The sequence below is a fragment of the Xiphias gladius genome, chromosome 2, assembly GCF_016859285.1.
Source record: "Xiphias gladius isolate SHS-SW01 ecotype Sanya breed wild chromosome 2, ASM1685928v1, whole genome shotgun sequence".
NCBI lineage: Eukaryota > Metazoa > Chordata > Actinopteri > Istiophoriformes > Xiphiidae > Xiphias > Xiphias gladius.
Genome location: NC_053401.1, coordinates 7082669 through 7107800, shown reverse-complemented (window position 1 = coordinate 7107800; position 25132 = coordinate 7082669). Strand labels below are relative to the sequence as shown.

The following is a 25132-nucleotide window of genomic DNA, read 5'->3' as shown; positions in this document are numbered from 1 at the left end:
AATTAAAAATTAAAAATTAAAAAATCTACTACGTTGTGCTCTACTCTTGAGTACAATGTCAAATTCAATCTGATCTGGGCAACACCCACTGTCAAGACACATAAAATTAGAAATCAACACCTGCCAGTGCAGGATTAAAAATGGTGGCGTTTTCTTCCATCAAAGCTAATTAACTATGTCATAGAAATATGGCCACAAAAATAGAGACAAGTGTGTGTGTTATCAACACAGCTGTACAAGTTGTTGTAAACTGACATAGTACTCTGATCTTAGTAGGAACAGCTTAAGTATTGACTGAAACATATGTCAGTTGGGCAGTTAAGTCATTCACTGGTGTTTGGTTAGGTTAAAAAAAGATGCCCCCAGTCCCAACAAGAAATTGGCTATTGTGAACACAATGTCACAAACTGCCATTTTGTTTTACTTTGAATGAACAAAGTTATACAGAATGACACAAAACAATTAGTGTCAGGTTTTGTCTGTAAACAGTAGCTTTTCTTTTCATGCAACCAATATTTGAAAATTTATTTCACGCTTCAAAACACAGACACACTGTATTTTCATAAAGTGACTAATTTAGAAAAGTCCATGACATTTCCCTGCCTCACTTTCCATCCCTTTTATCAAATTCCCTCACATTTCCTGCCTTGAATGCACTTCTCAAATTTCCACGATAAAATTCCAATACACCATGACCACACTCCACTGCTCAGATCTCATCTCATGCCTTTTCTTACGCTCCTTCTCCCCAGAGCCACAACTCTCCCCCCTCTTTCCCTCCCCATCTCACTCCTGCCCCTACTTTCACTTACCCCTCAGAGCAGTGAGTGAGAGAGAGGAGGAGATGCTTTATGTGGAAATAACAGAAGGAGCCCCTATAAGACATATACCCACACTCACGTGATCTAGCTGGAAAAACACCACAACGTGCTTCAGAGCTTTTCCTTCTCAACCAATCAGATCCATCTGTTTCCCCTCTGGACTGCACACCCCTCCATTCAGAGGAGATTGCAGGTCTACTGTACCGAAAGCAAAATAATCCCACACTCCCATACACACTGTAAGTCAAAGTATACTGGTGTAATTATTGGTTTCATTATGTTTAATGAACTCCATTTGCTCTGTTCCTGTGTAGGTCTTCTACTATATTACCATTTTCCACTGTAGTGGCTAAATGTCCCGAGGGATCATTTAAGTTTCATCTTACTAATGTGTATGCTGTCTTCATCTAATATACTCCTGCCTAGTCCCAAACCCCTAGAAATGCAGAGCAATCCGTCATCATTTGATTCTGACAGTATTTAGTGTAGAATAGCACTGCAGTGTCTGGAGAATAGGCCATTCGTCTATCTATCATCTAAGGTTAAATGCAACAACACCTGAAAAAAGAAGTTCAAGACCCAATCTGTAATATATTTTGACCATATCAATTACACTTACTACTATATATACTACATATACATATATGAAAACAGGGTCGAAATGAAGAACAGCATGACTAGAACTGGTGGCATTTTCTGCCACAGAGTGCATTATTTTTGTAGACATTTCAGAGTGTATTATCACACCTGTAACCTACCCTTTACACTTACTGAAGAAAATGAATCATGGTTGCCACTGGGTACAGCAGATACCATATATAAGCCCACTAATTTTGGACAGTGGTTAAACCGTTGACCCAAGCTATTTGTACAATTTTAACAGACACCCAACCAGCCAATGACAAATAAGTATTTTGTCAGGTCATGGTTATTGAAGAGTTTGAACTATAGATGAAGAATACATATTTTTTGCATTTGACTTCACTGGTCTAAATTAATTTTTAACAGCATCCAAAACATTTTGAACTTAGATCAGGTTGTAGTCTAGCATCACTGTATTAAAGCAGAGCCTCAATCCCTTTCTGTCTTGTGACGCCTTAAAATCAAGTAATGCCCATTTGCAACCTCATCTTATAAGTTACAAATTTTTTCCCTCTCTCTGGGCTCTCACACTGAGGACAAGCTCAACATTGTGCAGACCAGGGTCATTATCTCCAGTGGATAGTGCGCTCTACCTGACAGCTGTGTTAGCCATAGCAGTGCACACTACCCTGATTTCCCAAAGGTTCCGCAATTAAATTTCAACTAAATTGAACCTAGCACCGGCCTTCATACAACACATGTACCGAGGATTTGTGGCACTGACAGGAGTTCAGAAGTTATGAGGGTGCAATTTTACGCAAGAAAAAAATGGAGGAAAAGTCAATTTTGTGCGTCTCTGATTTCCTGGAGTTATGTAACGCCACTATCTGATTCCACCAAGTAGTGAAAAAATCTCAAACACGGTAGAAAGTATCAGACAATGGGGATACCAGTTTAGAAAATGTGTACCGTTATTGTTTGTATCCTGATGTAGGTTTTAGCATCCTAATTTTCTGCTTGATAGGGTTATTTGGAGCACTTCAGTCTAAACACCACCTCTCTCAAACTATGCACTCTTGCATGTTCAATGTGAAACCACAGTCAGATTCATGTATTTGAATAATTCATGGTAGCCTGAGAAGGTCAAATTATCCACTAGTTCACATGAAAAAGCAAAGATTAGAGAAAACCAAAAAGTCTAAAAAATAAACAATTGTTTGGTTTTTTTCTATAATGTTAATGATCTAGCAACCCCTGAGATTTGTCTGCTGATGAGGAAGAACGTGATGCGATCAAAAGCTCCAGAACAGCTACTGGTGACACAGTTTTTTCAACTTCTCTTTCCACGGTCAAGAGTAAACTTTAAAATTCAACGAGAAGCCCTCAAAGTGATCAGAAAAATTTGGAAATCTACGAGTCCATGAAAATGCAACTCCATCTGCTCAGGAAGGTCTTGATATGATTGAATGCTCCAGGGCAGCTGCTAAGTGAACCTAGTGGTGAGACTGTTTTGTTAACATTTTATGGATTTGCATTTACCACAGATTATGCAACAGACATTCAACAAGAGGATGAAAATGAAAAAAATGTTCAGATTCAACACAAAATAAGCATAAGAAAAATTTATTGAAGCAAACCAGTCAGACTGGCAACCAAAGAACAAAAATTGCTGCCATCCTTAGTGCAGCCACTGACCCATCTTGTCTCTGCATCCTTAAACGAACAATAAAGCTTTCTCAGTCCAAACCAAGTCCCTGACAGAAAGAAGGTGGCAATGAGGTAAACAGAAAAGACAGAGTGACAGGACGATGGAGGTAGAGCAGAAGAGGAGGAGAGAGAATGCAGGAAAGAGGAGAAAATCCTCTCTCTGTGTTCTCAGAGCGGGCAATATATTTCCATTACACTCCTGACAGCTCTCCGATATCATCTAGTACGCGGTGTATTGTTGCTTATTTGGCTCTGTGCAACAGCCGTCTACTAATGCCACATCAACAGGCAAGGCAGCATATTATTGACATGCCCATACAAATGGATATCAGTGCTTTATTTCAGCAGCATATGGTGCTAGTGTACAGTTAATGGTCACAAATATAAAGAGGATGAGTAATGAAAAGTCCTAGCTCTTTTTAATAAGAGAGATGCAAGGTTTGACAGTCTTGGTCAAAGTTATTGAATTTCAAGTATATAATTCAGAATGTCTTCAGAAATAAATGCCAATGAACCCATTTTGTATAATTAGAATATTTTTAATAAAATGTTCAAAGTCACCGAACAACAATACTAACACCAAATGTATCATGGACACAATTACTGGCACCTTATACTAATATTTGGTTGCAGACCCTCTGTAAACAATGACAGCCTCTAAACGTTTCCATCTTGAAGCTTCCTGGACCTGTCTGCTGGTAGTTTCTTCCACCCTTCCATTGCTGTGTGTTTATGCTCTTAAATTTGAAAAAGTCCTTTTTGCAATGGCAGATTTCAGCTCTCTTCAAAGGTTGTCAATGGGATTTCGGTCAGGTGCCCAATTTAAAACACTCCATCTTTTCCTTTTCAACCATTCTTTTGTGCTGCTTGATGCGGGCTTTGGGTCGTTGTCCTGCTGAAAGACCCAAGACCTTTGCCTCAAACCTAGTTTTCTGACACTGTAACACATTTCGCTGTAAAATGCTCTGGTAATCTTCTGATTTCATCATTCCTTTGATACATTCAATGTCTCCAGTACCAAAGGGAGCGAGGCAGCCCCACAGCATGACAGAACCTCCACCATGTTTTACTGTAGTAAGGGTGGTCTTTTCCTTACGGGCTTCATTTTGTCACCTATAAAGAAACTGATACACTGCATTCCCAAAGAGCTCTACTTTGGTTTCATCTGTCCATAGAACATTATCCCAGAAAGACTATGGTTTATCTACGAAAGTATTTGCAAACATTAGTCTTGTCTTTTTCTGCTTTCTTTCCTTAGTGGTGTCCTTGGTCTTCGCCCATTGAGCCCTACCTAATTTATTGTATGGTCTATGGTACGGGCTGAAACCATCGCTCCAGATTTATCCAGGTCCGCCTGAAACTCTTAAGATGTCTTGCGTGGTGTTTTTTTAAAACAATATGCATTCGCAGACTTCTCTCATTGAGTTTCTTCTTAGCGCTACGTCCTGGAGGAGTCTCAACAGTTTTATGACTATAAAACTTCTTGATAATATTACTAACTGTTGAAACAGGGATTTCAAGATATTTGGGCATCGCCTTGTAGTCTTTGGAATTGTTTGATAATAGCATTTCTGATGCTCTCAGTAATCTCTCATCTTTGCTATTGTGAAAAAGAAACTGGAGACAATCTGCCCCCTTTTTATGCACTAAACCTAACAGTCATTGTCTAATTCAGGTCATGTGAACACTGGAAATTAAGCACAAGTGAGTCTTGTTGCTTACTTTTTTTTGAAAATTTTGTTTGAGAAACTAATTTAAATTCATCGAAAGGGAGCCAATAACTGATCAACATTTTGTAAATGGTATATGGACTGCACTTATAAAGCAGATTTCTAGCGTTATCGACCACTCAAAGTGCTTTACACTACTCCCACATTCACCCATTTACGCACACATTTATAAAGCACTCATTTCTATACTGTATATATTACACAGATGATACATCGGGGGCAATTTTGGGGTTCAGTATATTGCCCAAGGACACTTCGACATGTGGACTGGAGGAACCAGGGATCGAACCACCAACCTTCTGGTTAGTGGACTACCTGCTCTACCTCCAGAGCCACAACTGCCCCACTTGTGTTTTCCCAACCATTTATTTTGGAAAGATTATGAGGGAGTCCAAAGAGAGTTGTGGCTGTATTTCCAGGTTTACATGGCGAATAGGATGAGGAATGCCACCATCAGACAGAAGAGACCCATAGCCTCAGACAAAGCAAAGCCCAGGATGGCGTAGGAGAAGAGCTGCTGCTTTAGGGAGGGGTTCCTGGCATAGCCAATGATTAAGCTTCCGAACACTGTCCCGATTCCAGCTCCTGAGCCAGCCACGCCCACTGTGGCAGCACCAGTACCAATGAACTTGGAGGCAGTGTCAATGTCTCGGGAGACAGTGTTGGTCTGGAAGGAGCAGGTTGGGACCACAGACTGGCTGACTTAATATTAAAAATATTCTGGTTAAAAATTAGTTAATTTGCATTTATTTCTGAAGATATTCTGAATTATGTACTTGAAATTCAGGGGTGCCAATAATTTTGACCTGGGCTGTTATATTGTTTAGGGAGGAATTCAGTATCACTTTTTATGATATGTCTTTGTTATAAAGCGCAGTATCTCCTTCATTGGGTATCTTAACTGGACACTCACAGCATCTATTTAAGCTCTTAGCATTACAGTACATTTACCTGCACACACACACACACATTTCCCATGGTAAACACTATCAGTGCTGTGTCGGTTCATTTGCATGGGACCAAACAAACAGCTACATCCATGCAAATAAGCAAGCCTTATCAGACAGGTTGGGGCTGAAATGAAACCAGTGTGGGTGAACCGCAGAGGTATTTATGTGAACATACACCGTGTTAATGCTGATGGACTGATATGCAGGATGAGCTCCTATGTTACAGCATCTCATAATCCCAGAAGCTCAGCCAGCTGCCTGGGGAGAGGTGGGTAAATAAATAGAGAATAAAAAAGAAGAGACACACAAGGTGAAGCTTTTTTTGTTCTTGCTCTTGTCTATTATATACTGTATGTGAATCTCTCTCTCCATATTCATGTACAGAGTATACAGTATGATTATATAGTACATTAAAGGAGTAGTTTGACATTTTGAGAAATATGTTTGTCTGTTTTCTTGCCAAGAGTCAGATGAGAGGGTCAATACCAGTCATATCTTAAGTAAATATGTTCTCCTGTGTCATTTTTACACATTAGCTTTTTTATGGATTAAACAAAAATATAAACATGTTGTTTTGTGAGATTTAGAAGTGCTGGTAGGCAGACTTCTCATCTAACTCTTAGCAAGAAAACAGACAAGCGTATTTCCCAAAGTGTCCAACTATTCCTTTGAGTACAAAAATAACACCATGTGATAGTCTGCACTATGCTGCTGAATGAAAGGTTATTATGATGACTGTTTCCATTAAAGTCAGAGGTTAAATTTTCCTCATCCAGCTTTTAAAATTTTAAAAATGATTGAGATTTACTACAATTAATGACCATCATTCCTATCAACCTAATGAAGTGTGACAACTAGATTCTTCAAAAATAAATGTGAATCAGATCCTTTCCCCACATTGTATAGGAATATACAGTATAATGTTTACAATGAAAGGTGGAAAGAGAGGGTACAGTAGAGAGATGACAATAATAATTAATTTGTTTTCCTTACTTCTCTTTTTAGCATTAAAAGGCACAAGGTGAGAAAAAGAAAAAAAAAAACTGTGGTGGTAAAATAGCAGAGGGAGATAGAAAATCACAAGGAAGCGACTGAGAAAGCTTTTATTAAGAGTGTACTGGGAAAATGAATGAAGGACCCAAGGCCATGAGGAGTAAATGCAACAGAGAACTGAGAAAATAAGAGATTGCAGAGATGAGAGGAGCAGGAAGTTAAAAAAAAACAAAAACTGGGGGTTGGGGGTGTGTGTGTGTGCGTGAGTGTGAGTAAGTGAGTGAGAGAAAGAGCGTGTTTTTTTTTTCTTTACTTGATAAATGACTAAGAATGAATAATGGATTTTTACCTTTTTGTACAGGCACTCTCGTTCCACGCAGCGCACCACAGCTGAATTTTTTTTTCATATTAAATACCTCAAAACACTATTGAAAAAATATTTTTATCCTCGACCGGTGTTTTGAAAACCCACTCATAAAATCTGATTATGAAGTTGATGAAGTTTATGAATAAAAAGATACAAAGGATTCAACAAAGGAAATTCAAAGAAATATCGCAATCAGCTTTGATCAGAGTGGACTGCTTTTATTGCTACATCTGACTGAAGAAATTGATTTCATGGGGGAGGAACAGCGGGTTAAGCCTGATGGTTAGAGAAAGATGATCTGAATGACTTGGGTCCCATTTTGGAAGGGATTCCCACTGCTGCAGTGCCCTTAAGCCAGACACATAATCCTTCACAGCTCCAGGGTTGCCGCTGCAGAGTGGAAATTTATATCTGACCTGCATTAGGGTTAGTAAGTTAAGGAGGAATCTCTTTTTGGGGTAAACAAAGCAAAGTATTTCAGTGTTCTGTCAGAGTAGCACAAACGAAAATCCTGAGAATGTTTTTCCCGCATATAACACCTCAATTAACACACTCGCACACAATCGGCTCTCAGCGTGTAATAATCAGTCAGTGCTGTAGTTTGTTTTGATTCATGGGGAGATTAAACAGTTTTATTTTACTGAACTTAGGAATTAATTAGGAAGCCCAGTATTGACAGAGCGCCAGGCATGTGGAAAACGTATGACATGACTTAATTTTTTTTTTTACAAACAGATTACTCATAAGAAAACATCCTATGGTTCAGTGTGACTGTGTGTGTTTTGGCAGCGGGCATGGTGGTAGGCGTTGTTTGAGCAAGGACTTTCCCAGAGTGGTTTCTCGTGGTAGCATGTGTTCTCAGACAGGCCATGTTCACATGTTGATCATCAGGAAACATATGGTTTCATTTTCGAGTGTGGTAGCAACATATATACATGGAATTACCAAAACTGTGAGATGAATAAACACTAGCAGAAACGGGGAAAGACATTCATGGAAACGTCCACAGCAGGCGAGCAGCCTCCTGACCTTTTACCTTTGCCTTAGTTCACACAGTTTACAGGTTCCCAGAACCTTGCTGCACCAGGGCCAAGGCCTCCAGGAAGTAGTTTACGCATGAATGTGTCCACATATGTGCACAAACAAAAATATGACACATTTGAAGCACAGATACTGCAATCCCAATGTGCACCATCCTTCAAATCTATCTCTCTTGATTTTGTGTTGCTGATCTCCTTTGTGAGAACAAAGGGGAGTTAAAAAGGGAGGAGGACGAGAGGGGAGAGAAAGAAAGGAATAGTATAACCCTCTGTTCTTCTGTTGTTGGAAAAGAAAACATTCCTGGGATGTATCTGCAGCACAGGGGGACATACGTGACCTAGTCATTCCCACACACACACACACACACACACACACAGAATAACCCTTAAATTGACTAGTCCAAAGGGCCCCATGCAGAAGAAGCCCAGAGGTTGTGTGCTGGTTCCCACACACACACACACACACACACACACACACACACACACACACACACACTTGCTCTGCGCCAGTGGGACCAACGGTCTGAAAAATGCAACAGTCTCTCACAAAGCCGGAGTCAGACAACTAAAATAGTCTTTACAATCCAGCCTTGCTCTGGGGAATTATCTTGAGGTTAAATGTGTCAGTATTAGTCGACATATTATGCACATATTTGAATGTTATTCTACTTTAAGTGCTGCTGCTTCAAATCTTGGTGGCAAAAAGCCTCTGAGCTTGGTGTCTGACATGACAAGACGGACCCTCGGCTAACTGTTTTTAAGATGGAGAATGATTCAGCTGTTCCACAAACTGGAGCACGGCTCAGCCACTCCCGTCTGTCTCATCATTTCCGGGGGCCTGTACCAAGAAGCAAGTTCGGCGCACCCAGGATATCTTTTCGTTATCTGGCTTAACTAAGCCTAACAAGCACAATCACGCTAAGCGGTCACACAACAGTGATTATTATATTACAAATGAAGAGCAAACTATAATATTAGACAAATATGAAGAAGTTAAACACAATCCAAGCTAAAAACAACAGTTGGAGCTGCCAAATGCAGGAGGGACAGCTGGCAAATTGCCGACTGTGTGAATGCATAAGTTAATAGGTTTATAATATCATTGCCCCATCATTAGGACACAAGTGCCACGGGATCCTGTACGAATGGTGATGCCTTTTTCCAGGACAACTGATTGGTCACTAGGCGGAGCTTTTATACGTTTTGATCTGTTATCTCGAATGTAATCTGCTCCGGGATCAGGTTAGGTGTGCAGAATAAGTTACCATGGCATTGTACCCCAGTAAGATGTGAACCACCGTCGTAACCCTGAAAACCCAGGGTTAAACCTGACGCTACTTCGCTATCCCCAAAATCCTGCTTCACAGTGCAGTCCTCAGTTCATTTCATTTCAGTACAGGTAACAAACACTGTGGGACTCAATGATCCTTTAAAGAGATGTGATGATCACAGCTTTCTGCAAAAATAGCTCAAGCGGAAAACTTCTCCTTTGTATCTGAGAGATGACTTAAGTCCCGATGTATCTCCTCTGGTTTAAAGGCTCAAATTTACAAAAACTGACCTCCCGAAGCTAACAGGCCATTCTCTTTGCAACTTCTTACGACTGAACATTATATGAACTTCGAAACCGGTTTCAGTCATTTTAAAAAAATGTTTTAAAAATTATTTGGAAAAAAATCTGTTATCTTTAGGTACAGACCTAAAGTGAGGTATCAGTTTATGAGTCAGTCTGAGTGGGAGAACGAGAGATCACAATCAACAACGTCTCAGACCTCAAAACATGCATTTGGTCCTGTGGGCAGAACAAGCCTTGAGTAAACACGCAATCTCTCAATATGAATCACAAGTCTCACTGTCTCTCGCACATTCAAACGCACACATAAACATGCACGCACACAGTATGTATAATCATCTTCTCCAGTCAGACTCCACCTCTCTCATACAAACACATGCTCCAACAATAAACAACAACAGCTGCTAATGCGAACTACTGGGACCAATTATGCAGTAAACAGTGGGCTGGAACCGGTTTACCACCAACTAATAACATCCACTAACATCAAATATTACTCTATTGGCTGTAGCATGGATCTGGCCCACCTACACACTTCTGCTACCTCTCTCTCTGTCAATCTCTTCCCTTTTTCTTTATGGTCTTAGGACCTTTCACACTCATTACAGCTCCCTCCTGCATTCTTACCACACTCCGATGTCACCTCATGCACAAAGGTGAGGACAAATGCTGTGTTGCTCCGTCTCATGTAAGAAAAGAGCAGATATTAAGACAAAGAATATGCCCCTCCGGAGTCACCCAATAAAACTACGGTGCACACACACATTCACAGCTATACGCACACATACTCAACCTCTGACACAAGTAATGGTGTGCGTGGGCAGAATAATATCATTGAGAAGGGGGTAATGTGCAGCCAATGGCATGCAGCTGTAAGTCTCAGTGATTGGTGTGAGCATGTGTGAGACTCGGTATATCACTGTGATTAATGTATGCAGGCCCCGCTTTCTATCGCGTACAAAACTGGGAAAATATGGATCTTAGGCATCATAAACACACAAATACTCCATATGTCTTCCACTCAGATTTATGCCAGCAACCTGAGAACAACCGAACCCTCACACTGACAACACATAATGCAGCGTTCATTATCATAAAAAAGGCACAAGTACCATCATTTCAAATTGGTGCTAAACCAATGTTTTGCAAAATGCAGTGCTTAAGGGAAAATAAACGCTGCAACCTTAAGAGTGTCAAAGAGCAAGCTTGCTGGACAGACAGCCAAGGCTCGCTAATATGAGCACTGTAGCTTAGCATTTTCTCTAATGTTTATTTCATAGAAGGGGAAATGGAAACTGTTGATGACATGGGAGATAAAACCAGTCACGCCAGCTTGTTGATAAAAAAAAGGCTCAAAGTGAGATATAAGCTACAAAGGAAGAAACGTGATCAGTGCAGTCACATTATTCAAAAAATGTGCTTTACATGCCAATGCATAAAAATCTCTTTCCACTTTCATTTCACAGATGCACATGGATACGAGCTAACTTTCAGGCCTAAACAGAAGGAATCGTTAAGATCAGTATATCAATGTTATTTTTCTACATACAGTTTAAAATAATCAATGTATATTCTGCAAGTAACATCTTTTTTGATATCCGAAAGGCATTTACTGCTAGCACATGCTCAATTAATTAATGCAGATTTGACAATAATTTATGAATGCATACTGTATTTCTGAATAATTGAATAAATATTCATTCCTGTGTAATTTTTATTGCTCATCTGTTATGTATCCATAGATGTTATTTGACAGAAAAAGCAATACAGCATACTTATAGTATATTACAAAGATCCAATGAATTTTTTAAAAAAGCCACTCAATCAGTTTCCTGACTTGTTCACTGTATTCCACAAACTGTAACTGTCCATACTGTATAAATAGACTTCTTGTCCGTGGTTTTTGAGAACCTGTGAAACAACTATCTTTGGGGAAAAAAAAGAAGGATGGAAAAAAAGAAATTAGGAAAAAATACACAAAGGAACAAAAGAACCATTGTAAAGAGAATGAGAAAGGAAAGAAACAAGGATAACTTACCAGGTTAGAAATGATTACTTGGTATCATGAGCAAATTACTGTTCCAAACCAGGCACACATGCTACTGTCAAAATTTTAGTATAGATCCAACATTTGTATAAACGCAGACACACCCAATCTACTGTACACGTGTGATGGAGCCACAGCTTGTATCTTTGCAGATGTTGGCAGCAGGTAAAAAACCATCCCCTCTGCTGGTTTTTATTTGTACACCACACCAAATACTGACACAACCGTTATTGTCTATTGTTAACTTTTTTTGACTGGAAAATTTTGCCTTAAAGCTGACAAGTCTCACCTCCTACGCATAAACAGCACAGAGAAGCTGCTTCCCTGGGGTTTGCTGGCGTAATTCTAGGAAATGTAAGAAATCATGAAATAAAAATAGAATCATAAAACATGGGTGGAATGTTTTGCACAATGTACCACAAACTGAAAACGTCTAAAAGCAGGAGATCTTCATACATGCTTCACTGACAAAATACCACACACACACACACACACACACACACACTTCTCTGAAGTAAGCATCTACAAACAGCATCTTCTCAATCAGCAGCTTCCACTTTGTGTGTTTTCACTCTGCCTGCACAGCAGCCCGCTAAGCTATACAAATTCTTGACAGGGCAAAAAAGAAAATTACCCGTATTCACTCGCTGACAAACCTCTTTATTTCAGGGGCAAGGGACACTATTTATCACGGCAAACAATTAGGCTCTAACAACTCTCAGAGGAAAACAATTTGGCTAATGGTGACAGTAGAAAATGTGCTTATTAGGCAGAGTAAATAACGCTCCAATAACCTGGGGGGTCCATTACTACACAACCATCAGGAGTAGGAATGTTAAAAAAAAAAAAAGACATCTTAGTCATTAACATTTTAGCCAACACTTCTGGTTAAAACACCTCATGCTCATCGTAAAAAAACAGCACATCAGCAAGCTGTGACGTCATCAATATGCTGCAAGCAGAAATGGACAGAAAAATAGTGAGGGAGGAGGAGGAGGAGGCCATTTTTGCTAATGACGTCTGACAGCAGTGGCAGGCCTGAACGCTGCCAGAGCTGAAACGCTCACCCGACTATCAGAGAGAGATCGGCGGAAACTGAAAAAAGGATTCGGCTCTGTTGGACGGGAGCCATAAAAAGGAGACCTGTGGCAGCGCTGGTTTACATGCCCTGAGAAATACAATGGAAGGCCTCAACCTTAATATAGTTGATAAGACCTGTCTTGTTCTGGAACAGTTACAAGACACAGGGAAAATCTTTTCTTTTGGTCAGAACTGAACAATGTAACATGCGAGTGGGAGCTCAGAGGTCCACAGCAACAATGAACAAAGGTTTGATTTACATCTTGTTTATTTCAGGTGCTAGTATAATTGGAACCGAGCGCAACCCGGGTCGGGCCTTGGCTCCTCAGAAGTGAGTGGACCCATGAAGACCCGTATGGCAGGCAGAGCAGATAGCTGTTTAGTGTGTCAAGAGATGCAAGCTGCATAATCATGAGCGCAAAATTTGTGTTCTTTGAGCATATTTTGTCTGTGTTTATTTGTACAAAAATGCACCGCGGGTAAAGCCTACTGTTTTGCTGAAGGATACTTGAGCAGGCTGGATTTCACCAATACCTGGCACGAACTCAGGTTCTGCAGTTGACTGACAGCCTCCCCGCCCATTCCCCCTGCGTCCCTGTATCCTGGCACGTCTAGAGCATTTCTTAGTAAAGATCATTTCAGAATGGGAATCATGGCTTTATGTTGGACTGAGGAGAGACATTATGCCGTTCTAATAAAATCTAGATTTCAATGTGGTGTGGGACATTTAGGTTTTTAAGAGGATGATGATGAGATTACGGTGTTTACCTGTTGGTTGACCCGGCAGTGCGAGTGTCCATGGTGGATGAGGATACGGACGATGTCCACATCTCCCCTCCAGGCAGCCAGGTGCAGCGGGAAGCAACCTTTGCTGTCTGCCAAATTTGTAGATGCCTCAAACTGAAGCAGCTTTAGTACCACATCCCTGAGAGAGAAAGAGACAGACGGAGACAGATCAATAGACCCAACAGACTGAATGAGGAGGCTTGCAGAGACGAAGGGAATCACAGAAGAGCACAGAGACCTGAAATCCATATTGTGGAATATTGTCGCATTTTCATTGAGAGCTGCAAATCAAACATTTTTGACCCTGAATTTAAACCCAAATATTGCAACTGTCACTTTGGAACATAAAGTCTCATTCAACATAATTTACCTTTATTAATTTTACTGAACATATGCTTGGCTTGCTTATTGAAGGAAAAAAAAAAAAAAAAAAAAAAAATCAAACAACATAATGTAGGTGCCTTTCTACCCATGCACTCACACCATGTTACCTTGTTGATATCTGGTTAAACAAATCGGTTTGGTTTTCAGAGTGTTTAGACAATTCAGCCGCAGGCCAAAAATCTTGTTTTTGCTGCTATCTGAAAGCTGAAAAGTACACCTTGTACAAACAAACCTTTAACGCTCCAGAGGTGAGTGCAGCATTGATTTTCTGTGATTAACGACTGTTCTCTTTACTTTTTCCTTCTGGAGCCGTGTGACCGGACCGGCAAAAAGTTGGCACCTCCTTGGAGACCATAGTTAAACCAGGCTTTGGTCATCGATGGATTCATAGTAACCTGCGGGTGAGTGATCAGTATACCAGTATGACCAGTGATCAGTATGACCAGTATACCTCCTATGCCACTGTCTCCATGTTATTTATAGATAGATAGGTGGGCGGGCTGGCGTGCGGGCAGACAGACAGATGAAGTACTTTATTAATCCCAAAGTGTAATTGCAAAGTACTTTCCCTTTAATAAAGTAATCCCCATTAAACAAATAAATAAAGTGGCAATTCACAGAGCTGGGGTTTGTGCTGGAAATCCATTTAGCTGCTGCTCAGTAATAATGTCAGTGATACTGTTTCGTATTAGCGAGCCTGCAGCTGAAGTTGTCACCTCTGTCTGAAGAGAAAAGGTGAAGTGCTTCATTTGCATTTGAAATGTCAGTGGGGGAACCAGATGAGAGAGAAGGGAAAAACCTCTCCCAGGAGCAGGGGTGAAAGCAGCACCAAGATGCTTAATGAACTGCTTTGTTAATTTCAATAATTTGTTATCTTTTCATATAATTCACTCAGGTTTAAGTGGCAGTTAAACAGCAGAATCACACTGGGATGAGAATATTCAACTTTTTTTGGAAATCGGATTCAGAAGGCATGCATCACCAAAAAGCTTTTCACGTAGTAAGAAAAATTCACATAATTAAAATTATCTCAGAACACGAATACGGCGCTGCCTGTTGCCAAGTGTCTTCCCTCCTTTGCAGCTTTTTGTTGGCGGCCTTATTTTCACTCTGAGGGTGCATTTTTCTCTCCCTCCCTCCCTCCCTCCCTCGTCTCCTCTCCAGTTGATCTGAAGGAGGAAATCCACATAACTGTGCCCAAAACACAGCACTAATCCTTCAATTCCGCCAAACTGTGATAGCGGTCAGGCTTGCAGCTAATCCTTGCCGTGTGACGGATTTCTCAGCAGGCCCAGGTGAGAAAAAGGCAGCTGCAATGTGAGCTGCAGGCACTCAAAAGATGCAAATGTTGAATTAATTACAGAAATACTATGATTGAGTTTGAATTGAGCTTTATTGACAAGTGGTTTTGTTGCCAAAGAGTACACAATACTGTGTCATAACCCTGGAACAGTGCCGGCCAGTTTTTAAGTCTTTACATGAAAAGTGTTTAAGTGAAATGTCATTGGCTGTAGTCATTAATTTAGCTTAATTTGATTACATTATTTCTAAATTCTCTGAGTCGTCGTCTAATGAAACCTTATTAAAAATCATTAGATTAGCTCAGAAATGCACCGCCACCAGACTATACACAAGAAAATCATTTTTGTGCCTGAAAAGTTGCCATTTTGGAACCCTTTTCATTTATTGATTCAACCTTTATTTAAAGAGGATATAATCCATATTTTTATATAAACTTATCAAATGAAAATGTGAAAACAATGTGACGATGTGAATGATGGACTCATAATGATGATAATACAGAGTATTATTATAACCGGCTTCTGATGATAATACTCTATCATCATCAGGGGCCGGTTCCACAAAGGCTTAGATCAAATTAATGGTCTGACTTCATATGTCTAAACCTCACAAAAATGTCCATTTCTTGGCAATATTGACTAGGAATACTTCGCCACTTTGGTTAATTCAAAGCATGGTTACACTAGCAAACCAAAACCCAAACCGCTCGGCTCCCTTCACGCCAACAGAAAATGTTTGCCGTCTGGAAGAATTCAACAGCCACAAGGACACTTTACTGGGAAAATTCAGCAAGAATGCAGCGAGACAAAAAGTACCCGCAGCGTACCCGACCTGTAGCAGAGCTGAGATGCTGTAGCCTCTTTATGTAGCAGGGCTCAGTACTTCTGCTAATTCGACACTCGACGCATATTTTCCCTGGTCAAAAAAAAAAAAAAAAAAAAAAAAAAAAAAAAAGGACGGACGAGGTCCTCACTGCTGTATATTTCCAACAGGTTACTTGGGTCTCTAAAAACCATTTTCTTTCTTAACAATGTCAGAAAACCACAAATTATGTGCCACGTTTTCCCGCTGTCATTTGGTGCCACTGTTCAGAAGGTGTCACTGAGCGTGTTACCATGGAAACATGGTTAGCAAGGGGGTCACTGACTGTTACCATCGAAGCAAGGCTCTTAGTTTCTGAGTTAGCTTGGAGGCAGGATGGCTAGCTAACTTTACTGTTAAAAATAGACGGTCTTCATTTTTGTCAATCTGTCTAACTTGCATTAAGAGCTAAATTAATGCCTGGTCTAACTCTACAGACCAGTCTAGTACCGCTTTTTGAAGCCGAATCTGCAGCTCTACTCGGTTTTGCGGCGCTCATGGAGTTTTTGGCTCAATGTTAAGCTGTCCGGCCCACGGCGTTACTCTTTTGGTTCGGCCTCACTTTTACAATGCAGTCCCAAAAAAAAAAAAAATTTCAAAAAGCCACTGTACGCTACCTTCTCAGCAACAAAGGGCAGACAGACACAGTTAGTGAAAAGCTGGTGAGCATATAGCGTTTGGCAGAAAACTAAAGATCCAGATATTTCCCTCAGGAGTTGGAAGAGACAAAAAAAAAAGGGCTAAAGGAGAGTGGATATTGAACTTACATTGATCAGATAGACAAAAACAGAAATCCAATTGATTGATAATGTTCCATGTCTGCTGGAGGTGAAAATAAACAATTTTTGCTAACAAGTTCGCCCCATCAACTTAACCTGTCGATTTTGTGTTCACAACTTGTTTCCATTGCCCTCAAGTGGCTTACAACATCAGATATTGTAGGTTAGGCCAAGAGGTCTCGTGAGATGCATCATCTCTTTTACACACGCAAAAATGACAAAAATGTACTGGTTAACACAGAGTCACATAAAAAGAAATATTCACATTATTTCCATATTAACATATAGCACAGCACAATACCACAGAGGACCTGAGAGGCATAATGAAGAGAGCTTGACTATTTAAAACCGTTGCAGTCTTCATGAAATTTTTGAAAAACATTTCAACAATTTTGAAACATTTTGTCTTCACTTAATATGGGAAAACAACCAAAGGAAAAATCTACTTTCACTGTTTGTTTGTTTTTTCCAATTTTTCCCCCTGACCACATAGTCTGTTTAATATAAAGACATTTTTTTTCACTCCAGCTATTTATATTGAAACAGTTTAGTGGGTTGATATAAAATGATCAATATTAATTTTTTTGGACTGATTGTCATTTTCATTAAATAAATAAATAAAATTCATTTTGATTTCTCACCTTCTCAAATCTCAAGGTTTGCCGTTTTTCTTCATCTTATATTGCTCCAAATAAAATACATGGGGGTTTTGAAGTGTTGGTCAACCAAAAAATGATATGTGAAGATGTAACCTTGGTCTCTGGGTCCTTTGATGAGCATTTTCTGTATTGTTTTTATAAATTAAATAAATTACTTTGTAGTCAACATGATTATGATACGATTTCATCCTGAGACACACACAGTCACATTGAATCAGACACTTGCACACACATATATGAAAACAAGCAAATATGCCTTTTTTTTGACTGTATTACCATCTCTCTCTAAATACTATTCCACAAACACGTGAACACTCGTGCGCAGTCTTACCTGTGTCCGTTGAGTGAAGCATGATGTAACGGTGTGTATCCTGAAGTGTCTGTGCAGTTGACATTCAGGCCCTTCCACATGCTGTGAAGAAACAGAGATACATGAGAATTAATCCTCCGAGTCAGATACACACACCGCAACTTTGACATCATCTCTAAGTACTGGAGTACCTGGTGTGTGGCAACGTGTTCATTGATACCCTGTTTGAGGCCCGTTTCCAGGTGTATAGTAGTGTTGTTTGTGAGGCACTTTTGATACAGTGCCACACATATTTTGTAGTGCTCCTTACACAAATGTGGGTATTTTACATTACATTTAATTTCATTTCATTTCATTTTATTTCATTTCATTTTATTTCATTTCATTTCATCAGTTTGTTTGAGTTTGTTACCTCTCCTCTCTGCTGCACCTGCTCTGTTTTAGACCAAGGAAATGACAAGATAAACTCAGCCAATTAGGATTCAGGTTCCTGGTGGAAGGTGCCAAGTGTTGGGTAGGTGAGGGGGTGTTGTGAGGTTTTTTTGGGGGGTTTTGTTTCAGTTTTTAAAAAGATTAATCTCTTTGAACTGTTTTCTGATGTTTGTTCAGTGTTGAATCATCATACTTACCTACTGATGAACAGAAAAATAACTCTTGTGAGTTTATTAATTTATTAATTGGTGTTTCGTCTAGTAGCGGGAGCTACCACTTATACAAGCAAGGGTTTGAAGCTCTTTCAAGGAGATTGAGGAGGCTAGAATTGCTGTCGACTGAGGAAGTTCTCTTCTTGTTTATTTTAATTTTTCTGATTTAGGAAGTCTTGTTTTTCGTTTCTTTAGTTGTTTCGTCAATCAGAAGCACTTTGCTTTATTAGATTTTGGTCCTGAGGCGAGAAGTACAAATTTCTTATTTGGGGCTATACCCAAAAAGTTTACGTCCTATTTCATCATCCTGGCAAATAAAGAAAGTGGGTGAGGTCAACCCTTGTACTCACAAAAGGCTGAGCATGCAAATAAAGCCACACAGAACAGAATCGCATAAGGATAGCCAGATACACACAGTATGGGGGTGTAACAGACACATTAAAACACAATCTCACGCATACACACTATTACACACACATACAGCTCAGGGTTTTCCCAGGGCTATAATTATATGACCTCTCTTTTCACATGAACTCCTCCAAGCACGTCAGAGAGACATACTAATTAGCTGAATTCCAGTCTGAGCAGCTCTGGGCTGAAAAGCTGAATCACGTAACTTCTCGAAGCAACTTGCATTACCTTTTTCATTAAAGACGACCCCCCACAGTCGCTTCTGACATAGAGAGCAAAGTCTCAAAATAGAAATTTGTGTCTCACAGTATCTGTTACTGAAGCATGTGAAGTAAGGCTGCAGAATATTGATTTTTTTTTTCCTCTTTTTTTGCTGATATACAGTTTTTCACGTAGGTTATTGCATTTTCTCTCCATCTTTTTTTTTCTGGAATAGAGGCATCCTGGGAAATAAATGCTAAAATGTCAGTAATTACTTTTAATTTCTTAAAACTGTATATTCCTTTTATTTCATGACCAGTATTTGTTGAAGGAAATCAAGGAGGTGCTTCCTCTAAAAAAATCCATTTTACATAATTATTTTTTTATTCAATTAATTGATGCATTTCAATTTAGATTCTATTTTCCCTTTCACTGAATTAATTCTGTTTTAAGGTGAACTCTCCCTTTTGAGAGGCTGGAGCTGAAGCTGCTGCCAAACAGTTAATCCTTGTAGAGGCAGCAGGACATTCACTGGGTTTACACAGTGATCAAGATCTGTGGTGTTACAAAGTGGGCGTGTGCTCGCGAATAAACAACTAAACCTGAATTAAACGTGGTATTAAAGGGTGCTCACACACACACACACACACACACACACACACACAGAGAACACAGTGTACACTAATCAATAGAACACGTATGCTCAGGAAAAGGATGCAGAACATTTTATTTAGTTGAATAAACAACAACAAAACAAGGTATACATTTCTCACATCAACAATAAAAATGAGCAACAAAACAAAGTGCAAAGACACACACACATACGTACAGTATGTAACACACAGAGGTCAGAGGGCAGAAGACCACAGAGAGAGAGACACAGCACAAGCTTTTTTCTACTGGGTCATCTGACCTCTACACACTGCGAGCGTGTGCGCGAGTGCATGCGTGTGTGTCAGCATCGATCGCACTGGTCTGCTGACCCCTCTCAGCGCTGACCTATACAACCAGTATGATGGGTTGTTAAAAAGAGAAGACTGACAGAGGCTGAGGCGTGAGAGAGACCACAGACTGCGGGGAGCCAAAATGTGATGGAGGCAGGAATAAAGACGACAAGGAGTGAAATTAATGCCGGTTTCTACTCAGCTCGCAAGCAATTGTGGATGGGTTTGATTTCCCAGGATTCACAAACATTCACTCTAAGGATTAAAAGTGTTTCTCAGTACATTTCTGTTGACTTTTGACAGCTAAGGCTATATGTGTCTTATATAAAAACTAAGAAATACACTTGGCTTCATTGTTCATGCGAGGGAGAGCAGGGTTGACATACCTAGAGGTCGGTGCATGACTTAAGCCTACATTATTATTACGTGCTCAGGAGGAACATGGCTTCAGTCACTCTGTTTTGTGCCTGTTTTTACTAAACTGCAAGAAATTTCCTTTTAATCAGTAGTTTTGTCTGCTGAAAAAAGTGAATATTTCATCTGTTTCCTGTCATTTCAAGATAGTAGCACTCATTTATAATGCTCGACATACAAGGGAAACTGTACTTAAAGCAAAGAGAATTATCTCATTATTGGCACAATTTGTTACTTGTTTCAAAGGAGTAAGCAACTGTTCATCATTTCGGGAAATACACTTACGTGCTTTCTTGCTAGGCGTTAGATAAGAGGCAATTACAGTGGGTTTAAAGGTGTTAGCGGGTGTGTTTTTGAACTTCGGACAGAGCCAGTCTAGCTGTTTCCTGTTGTTTCCAGTCTTAATGCTAAGCTAAGTTAATCACCTCCTGGTTCCAGACAGACGTGACAGTGGTATCAATATTCTCAGCAAGAAACAAAATATGATATTTCCCAGCATGTCAAGCTATTCTTCTAAATCCATATTTTTAAAATAAACTCAAATATACATCAACTATGGTCAAACATTTACCTTTTTAGGGGCAGTCTCTAGCTAGCATGTCACATTTGCTCATTCAGTAAATAACATATTCGTCGTACATGTTATCTTGTTTATTCGTTTCATTGCACAACCGCAGATGGAGTGTTGGAGATTGCAGCTCTCTGGAAAAAAAAAGTCTTAAGGCTGAATCTGATAGGAAATAACTTTCAAAAAGTGGTGGATTTATAGTGCAGCAGTTTCCATAACTGATGTCTCACCTGTTTACGTCAGAGTCTAAGTTTAATATTCTTTTCAGCAAATTCCTTATTCCTTATTCAACCAATTTTGTCATAGCTGGTGCTGCTTTCATAAGACCTGTAATTTCAGTCACTCAAGACATCCACATCAAGCTCAATACCCACTGAGATTGTTTAATAGGCAGATACATTTCCATAGCTTTTTATCACATATTCCTTTTAATGAACATTACACATTCCAACCTTGAAACAACATTAAACTGCCATTGTAATATTTAAATGAGCTTTATTAAAATGGTCCATTTCTACTGAGTGTTTCTAATTCAAAACCTCATTAATCGTTATATAACTCCACAGCTTGTTCCATACGCTCCCCTTACTGTTTACTGTATCTGACAGCTGTTTACTGGACAAACTCAACTTTGAACACACACGTACACACACCCACACACATATGTACCAGTGCTGTTACCTTCAGGCACCTGCACACCAATTCATTGAAACTAGCTGCACAAAGAGTCTTTCACGTGAGCAGCGCGCTGCACAGTCCCAAACACAATCCACCTCTCCCACACATCCACATCGCATTCTATCAATGTACAGCCGCAGCCGTCACACCCTGAGTCACATAACCTTCACGAAAACCTGCACAAACAAATACTATATATGTGGCCTCTTTGCGAGGCAATGTGTAAACGCTGCCCACAGTGTGCTTTAGCCTTAGGTGAATAAGCAGCTGTGTTTACAACACCTTTCCATGTTGTAGATTGCACGGTTAGGTATGTGTTTGCAGTGACCCGGGCAGTGGGTGTAACTAGTAGCTGCTTTAACACTTAGCAAGCATTTTGTGAATCATTGCCTTCAAAAGCAGAAATAATTAAAAAAAAAAAAAAAAAACACACAAAAAAACACAAAAAACCAAAGCAAGTTTAAGCATTAATTTTACAATAGATCTGGAAAATATGTAAAGCTCTATTAATCAGTGTTTTTATTTCTTTGTAACATTTAATTGAATGACTTCAGTGGAAGCGGAGAGAGAGTCACAAACCCTACATCTCTACATCGCTTTTTTAGCCTCTTGTAGCACATGTTTTGGTCACATTTACTGTGTTGTATGGGTCAGTCTCACCATTCTCGTCAACCCCATCTACGGCAGTATAGGAAGCCTTATTTAGTAAAACAGTGTTGATAACCCCACTTTCCTGCCCACCATCAAACTGCGGATGGACAAAGCTAGAAATTAGCCAGTAAAGACCATTTGGCCAGCAACTAAAGACCCATATATATTCCTCAGGAGTTGGTGGAGACCAAAACAAAGCATAGGAAAAGTGAAGACTTACAGTTCTTTCATCGGGTAGCCATAGCATCTTAACAAGGCTATTGGCAGTGTTGTGTGTACGCTAACTTACTTTTGAAATTCACCTCCCAACTAAGTAATGTATGCAGTTTTAAGCCCCAATTTTGCATTAAGACATGGATTTTCCATGTTGGTACAGGCAATATTTCAACATAAAGTGTTCGTGGAACTACTTCCAGATTAACTGTAAATGTTATCAACATCCACATTTCAAAAATCATAAACGAGGAGAAGCTGCCCTTGTAAAATATCAAAGAGAGAGTCTATGGTATACAGTGGTGTGTTTTTGGTTACTAATCATGACTGGTATTTTTCTTTTATGTTGTACTCTACTACTGTTGACATTCCCAAAGTTGTCCTTTAATATTACTATAGAGACTACTGCTCTTTGTCATGCTCAATATTGGGTTTTTACTCACCATGCCACAGTCACCATGACAAGTAAATGAACTGCGTTTACTGCAGCTTTAAACTCCCAAATTTACAAAAAAAAAAGGGACTGTACCATTGAAAAAGGATAATAAATGCCACACATTGGATAACAACCTGAACTCTGTGAATCTCCCTAACAAGACCCGTTTTCTTATCACAGCTGTCCTGCTCTGCTCTACGGTGTTCAACCTATAAATTCCCAAACTAAGGTTTGGTGCCATATCACGTCTCCATTGTTTTCTGTGCTCTCAATAAGAGCCTAGAGTCAGCCAGCAGAGTTTAAATAGAATTAGTAGGCAACTTGAGATTAGATAATGGAGGAGAGGTGCTGCCGCAGGAATGCAGACTCTTGGAGGATTAGTCAAGTATGCAGACAGCGTCCTACCCAATTAACCTCAGGAGCTGCAGCAATGTGAAGGAAAGTTCTGGTTAGAAAAGCGGTCTTCGATTTTGTGTATGTGTGTGTGTGTGTATATACAGCTATTGCTACCATACCTTACATTTACATTAAACTTTAATGGTGTGTTTTTCTGCCCGGTTCTTTAACGTTGCCTATTTCTGCAACAACAATCAAGTGTTATTTTGCATCAGAGAGTTCTGACTCAGTCTTTTACAGCTAGTTTCTCTCCCCTACTGTCTCTGACTCTCCTCTAAAGCACTGAAAAGTGAAAGGGGTCAAACGTCATGAAAGGCCTCCCAGCAGGCAGAGCAACGCTGCCCTCTGTTTGAACCCGTCTTTAGTTACAGTCTGACAGGTTCTCCTCACCTTTACCTCAGCTTACTACAGCGCAGCACACCGAGCACTGTACTGACATGTTATTATATCCGAACACCACAAAAGGTTGTACCCAACAGCAAAAGTCTTTATGAGGTAAAGGAGAGTATACTTCACAGTAAGCAGTTTCAATTTAATTCAAATTATACAATAGCTTTGAATCTGAAAGGGTTAAAAAAAAAAACACTGGCTAAAAATAATGAATTTGCTGAAGTTAAACAGGCTGAGGATATGATTGACACAAAGTCAGAGGGTGGGAGTTCTATGTATCCCATTTGAAATAACGTGACCTCAAGCAATTTTAAAATGTTGTTGCACATCAAACAAGAGCTAAATTTACTAACTAACTCTTTGAATTGTATTTTTTTAATCTGTTTTTTTAATCATTTCAAAAGATGTAATATCTTTTTAAGTGGTAAAAAAAAAAAAAAAAAATCAAATTTTGGATGCTAAATTCTCAGTCAGCATTACAGAATGAAAACCTTCATTTGCTGGTTCTCGCCATGGATATTAAAGCTGGCATCAAGTCGCAGCATAGTTCAGGCTACATCAAAGCAGAGCATTGTCTTCAAAGGAAAAGGAACGAAGGAACTGGGAAAACCTTTGTGGTCCTGCCTTCTTTTTAGAGGGCACTTTTTTCCTTTTTTGAGGGAAGGAAAGTTAAAGTCAACCGAGTCCAACAGCCTGTTGAAATTCACACCACTTAATGACATAAAAATCAAAGGCTTTTTTTCCCCCGATCAAAACGGAGGACTCAACAACAGCAATAACGAGACAGGAAATGAAAGGGGAACCAATACGAGGGGGGCGTATGTCTTCTATCAGAGCAGATAACACCAGACAGGAAGTGTACTTGCTTCATAACCTGTTTTGAGCAAGAAGCAGAAGATACCTGCTGATTAAAAGCAGTGTTGCAAGAGCACACTAACTGATATGACCTGTAAAATGACAAAAACACACACATACACACACGCATGCACACACAGACAAGCAAATACTTTTCTTTGGAGCGGGCCTTTGATGTTTAAACCCCGACTCACACAGAGACAATCCATCCACCATGATGCTTTAGGGCATGAATATTCTGCCTTACATTGTAATGTCTTGAGCAGGTGTGCAGGTATGGATAAGGTTTATGTATTTGTGTGTGTGTGTGTGTGTGTGTGTGTGTGTGTGTGTGTGTGTGTGTGTGTGTGTGTGTTTGCA

The 25132-nt window shown here is 39.7% G+C and overlaps 2 protein-coding genes across 7 annotated transcripts in view; both read right to left on the bottom strand.

Annotated features, from left to right (window-relative positions):
* Positions 1 to 25132, bottom strand: part of anks1b (ankyrin repeat and sterile alpha motif domain containing 1B) — a 230817-nt gene that overhangs the window by 150508 nt on the left and 55177 nt on the right. For 4 of the 6 annotated variants that reach the window (XM_040141493.1, XM_040141449.1, XM_040141456.1 and 1 more), the window contains exons 2-3: positions 17993 to 18073; positions 13659 to 13815 (exon numbers count right to left, since the gene is read on the bottom strand). In XM_040141493.1, the coding sequence (XP_039997427.1) occupies positions 13659 to 13815; positions 17993 to 18073 (238 nt within the window). Of the gene's footprint in view, positions 1 to 13658; positions 13816 to 17992; positions 18074 to 18162; positions 18360 to 18383; positions 18485 to 25132 lie in introns of those variants that run through there. The other 2 variants (XM_040141485.1, XM_040141467.1) reach the window with 2 other exon arrangements.
* On the bottom strand, positions 5262 to 10451 carry LOC120800054 (ATP synthase F(0) complex subunit C2, mitochondrial-like). The gene is made up of 2 exons (XM_040145837.1): positions 10391 to 10451; positions 5262 to 5542 (listed from the first exon to the last, which is right to left on the bottom strand). The coding sequence occupies exons 1-2, from the start codon at positions 10449 to 10451 to the stop codon at positions 5262 to 5264; spliced, it is 342 nt and encodes a 113-aa protein (XP_040001771.1).

Bases quoted from the DNA above. Each gene is read 5' to 3' on its own strand.
- LOC120800054 (XM_040145837.1), bottom strand. From the start codon at position 10,451: ATGAGACGGAGCAACACAGCATTTGTCCTCACCTTTGTGCATGAGGTG. The intron at 5,543-10,390 runs GTAAGAATGCAG...TTTAATATTAAG, and splicing joins TGAGGTGACATCGGAGTGTG to TCAGCCAGTCTGTGGTCCCA.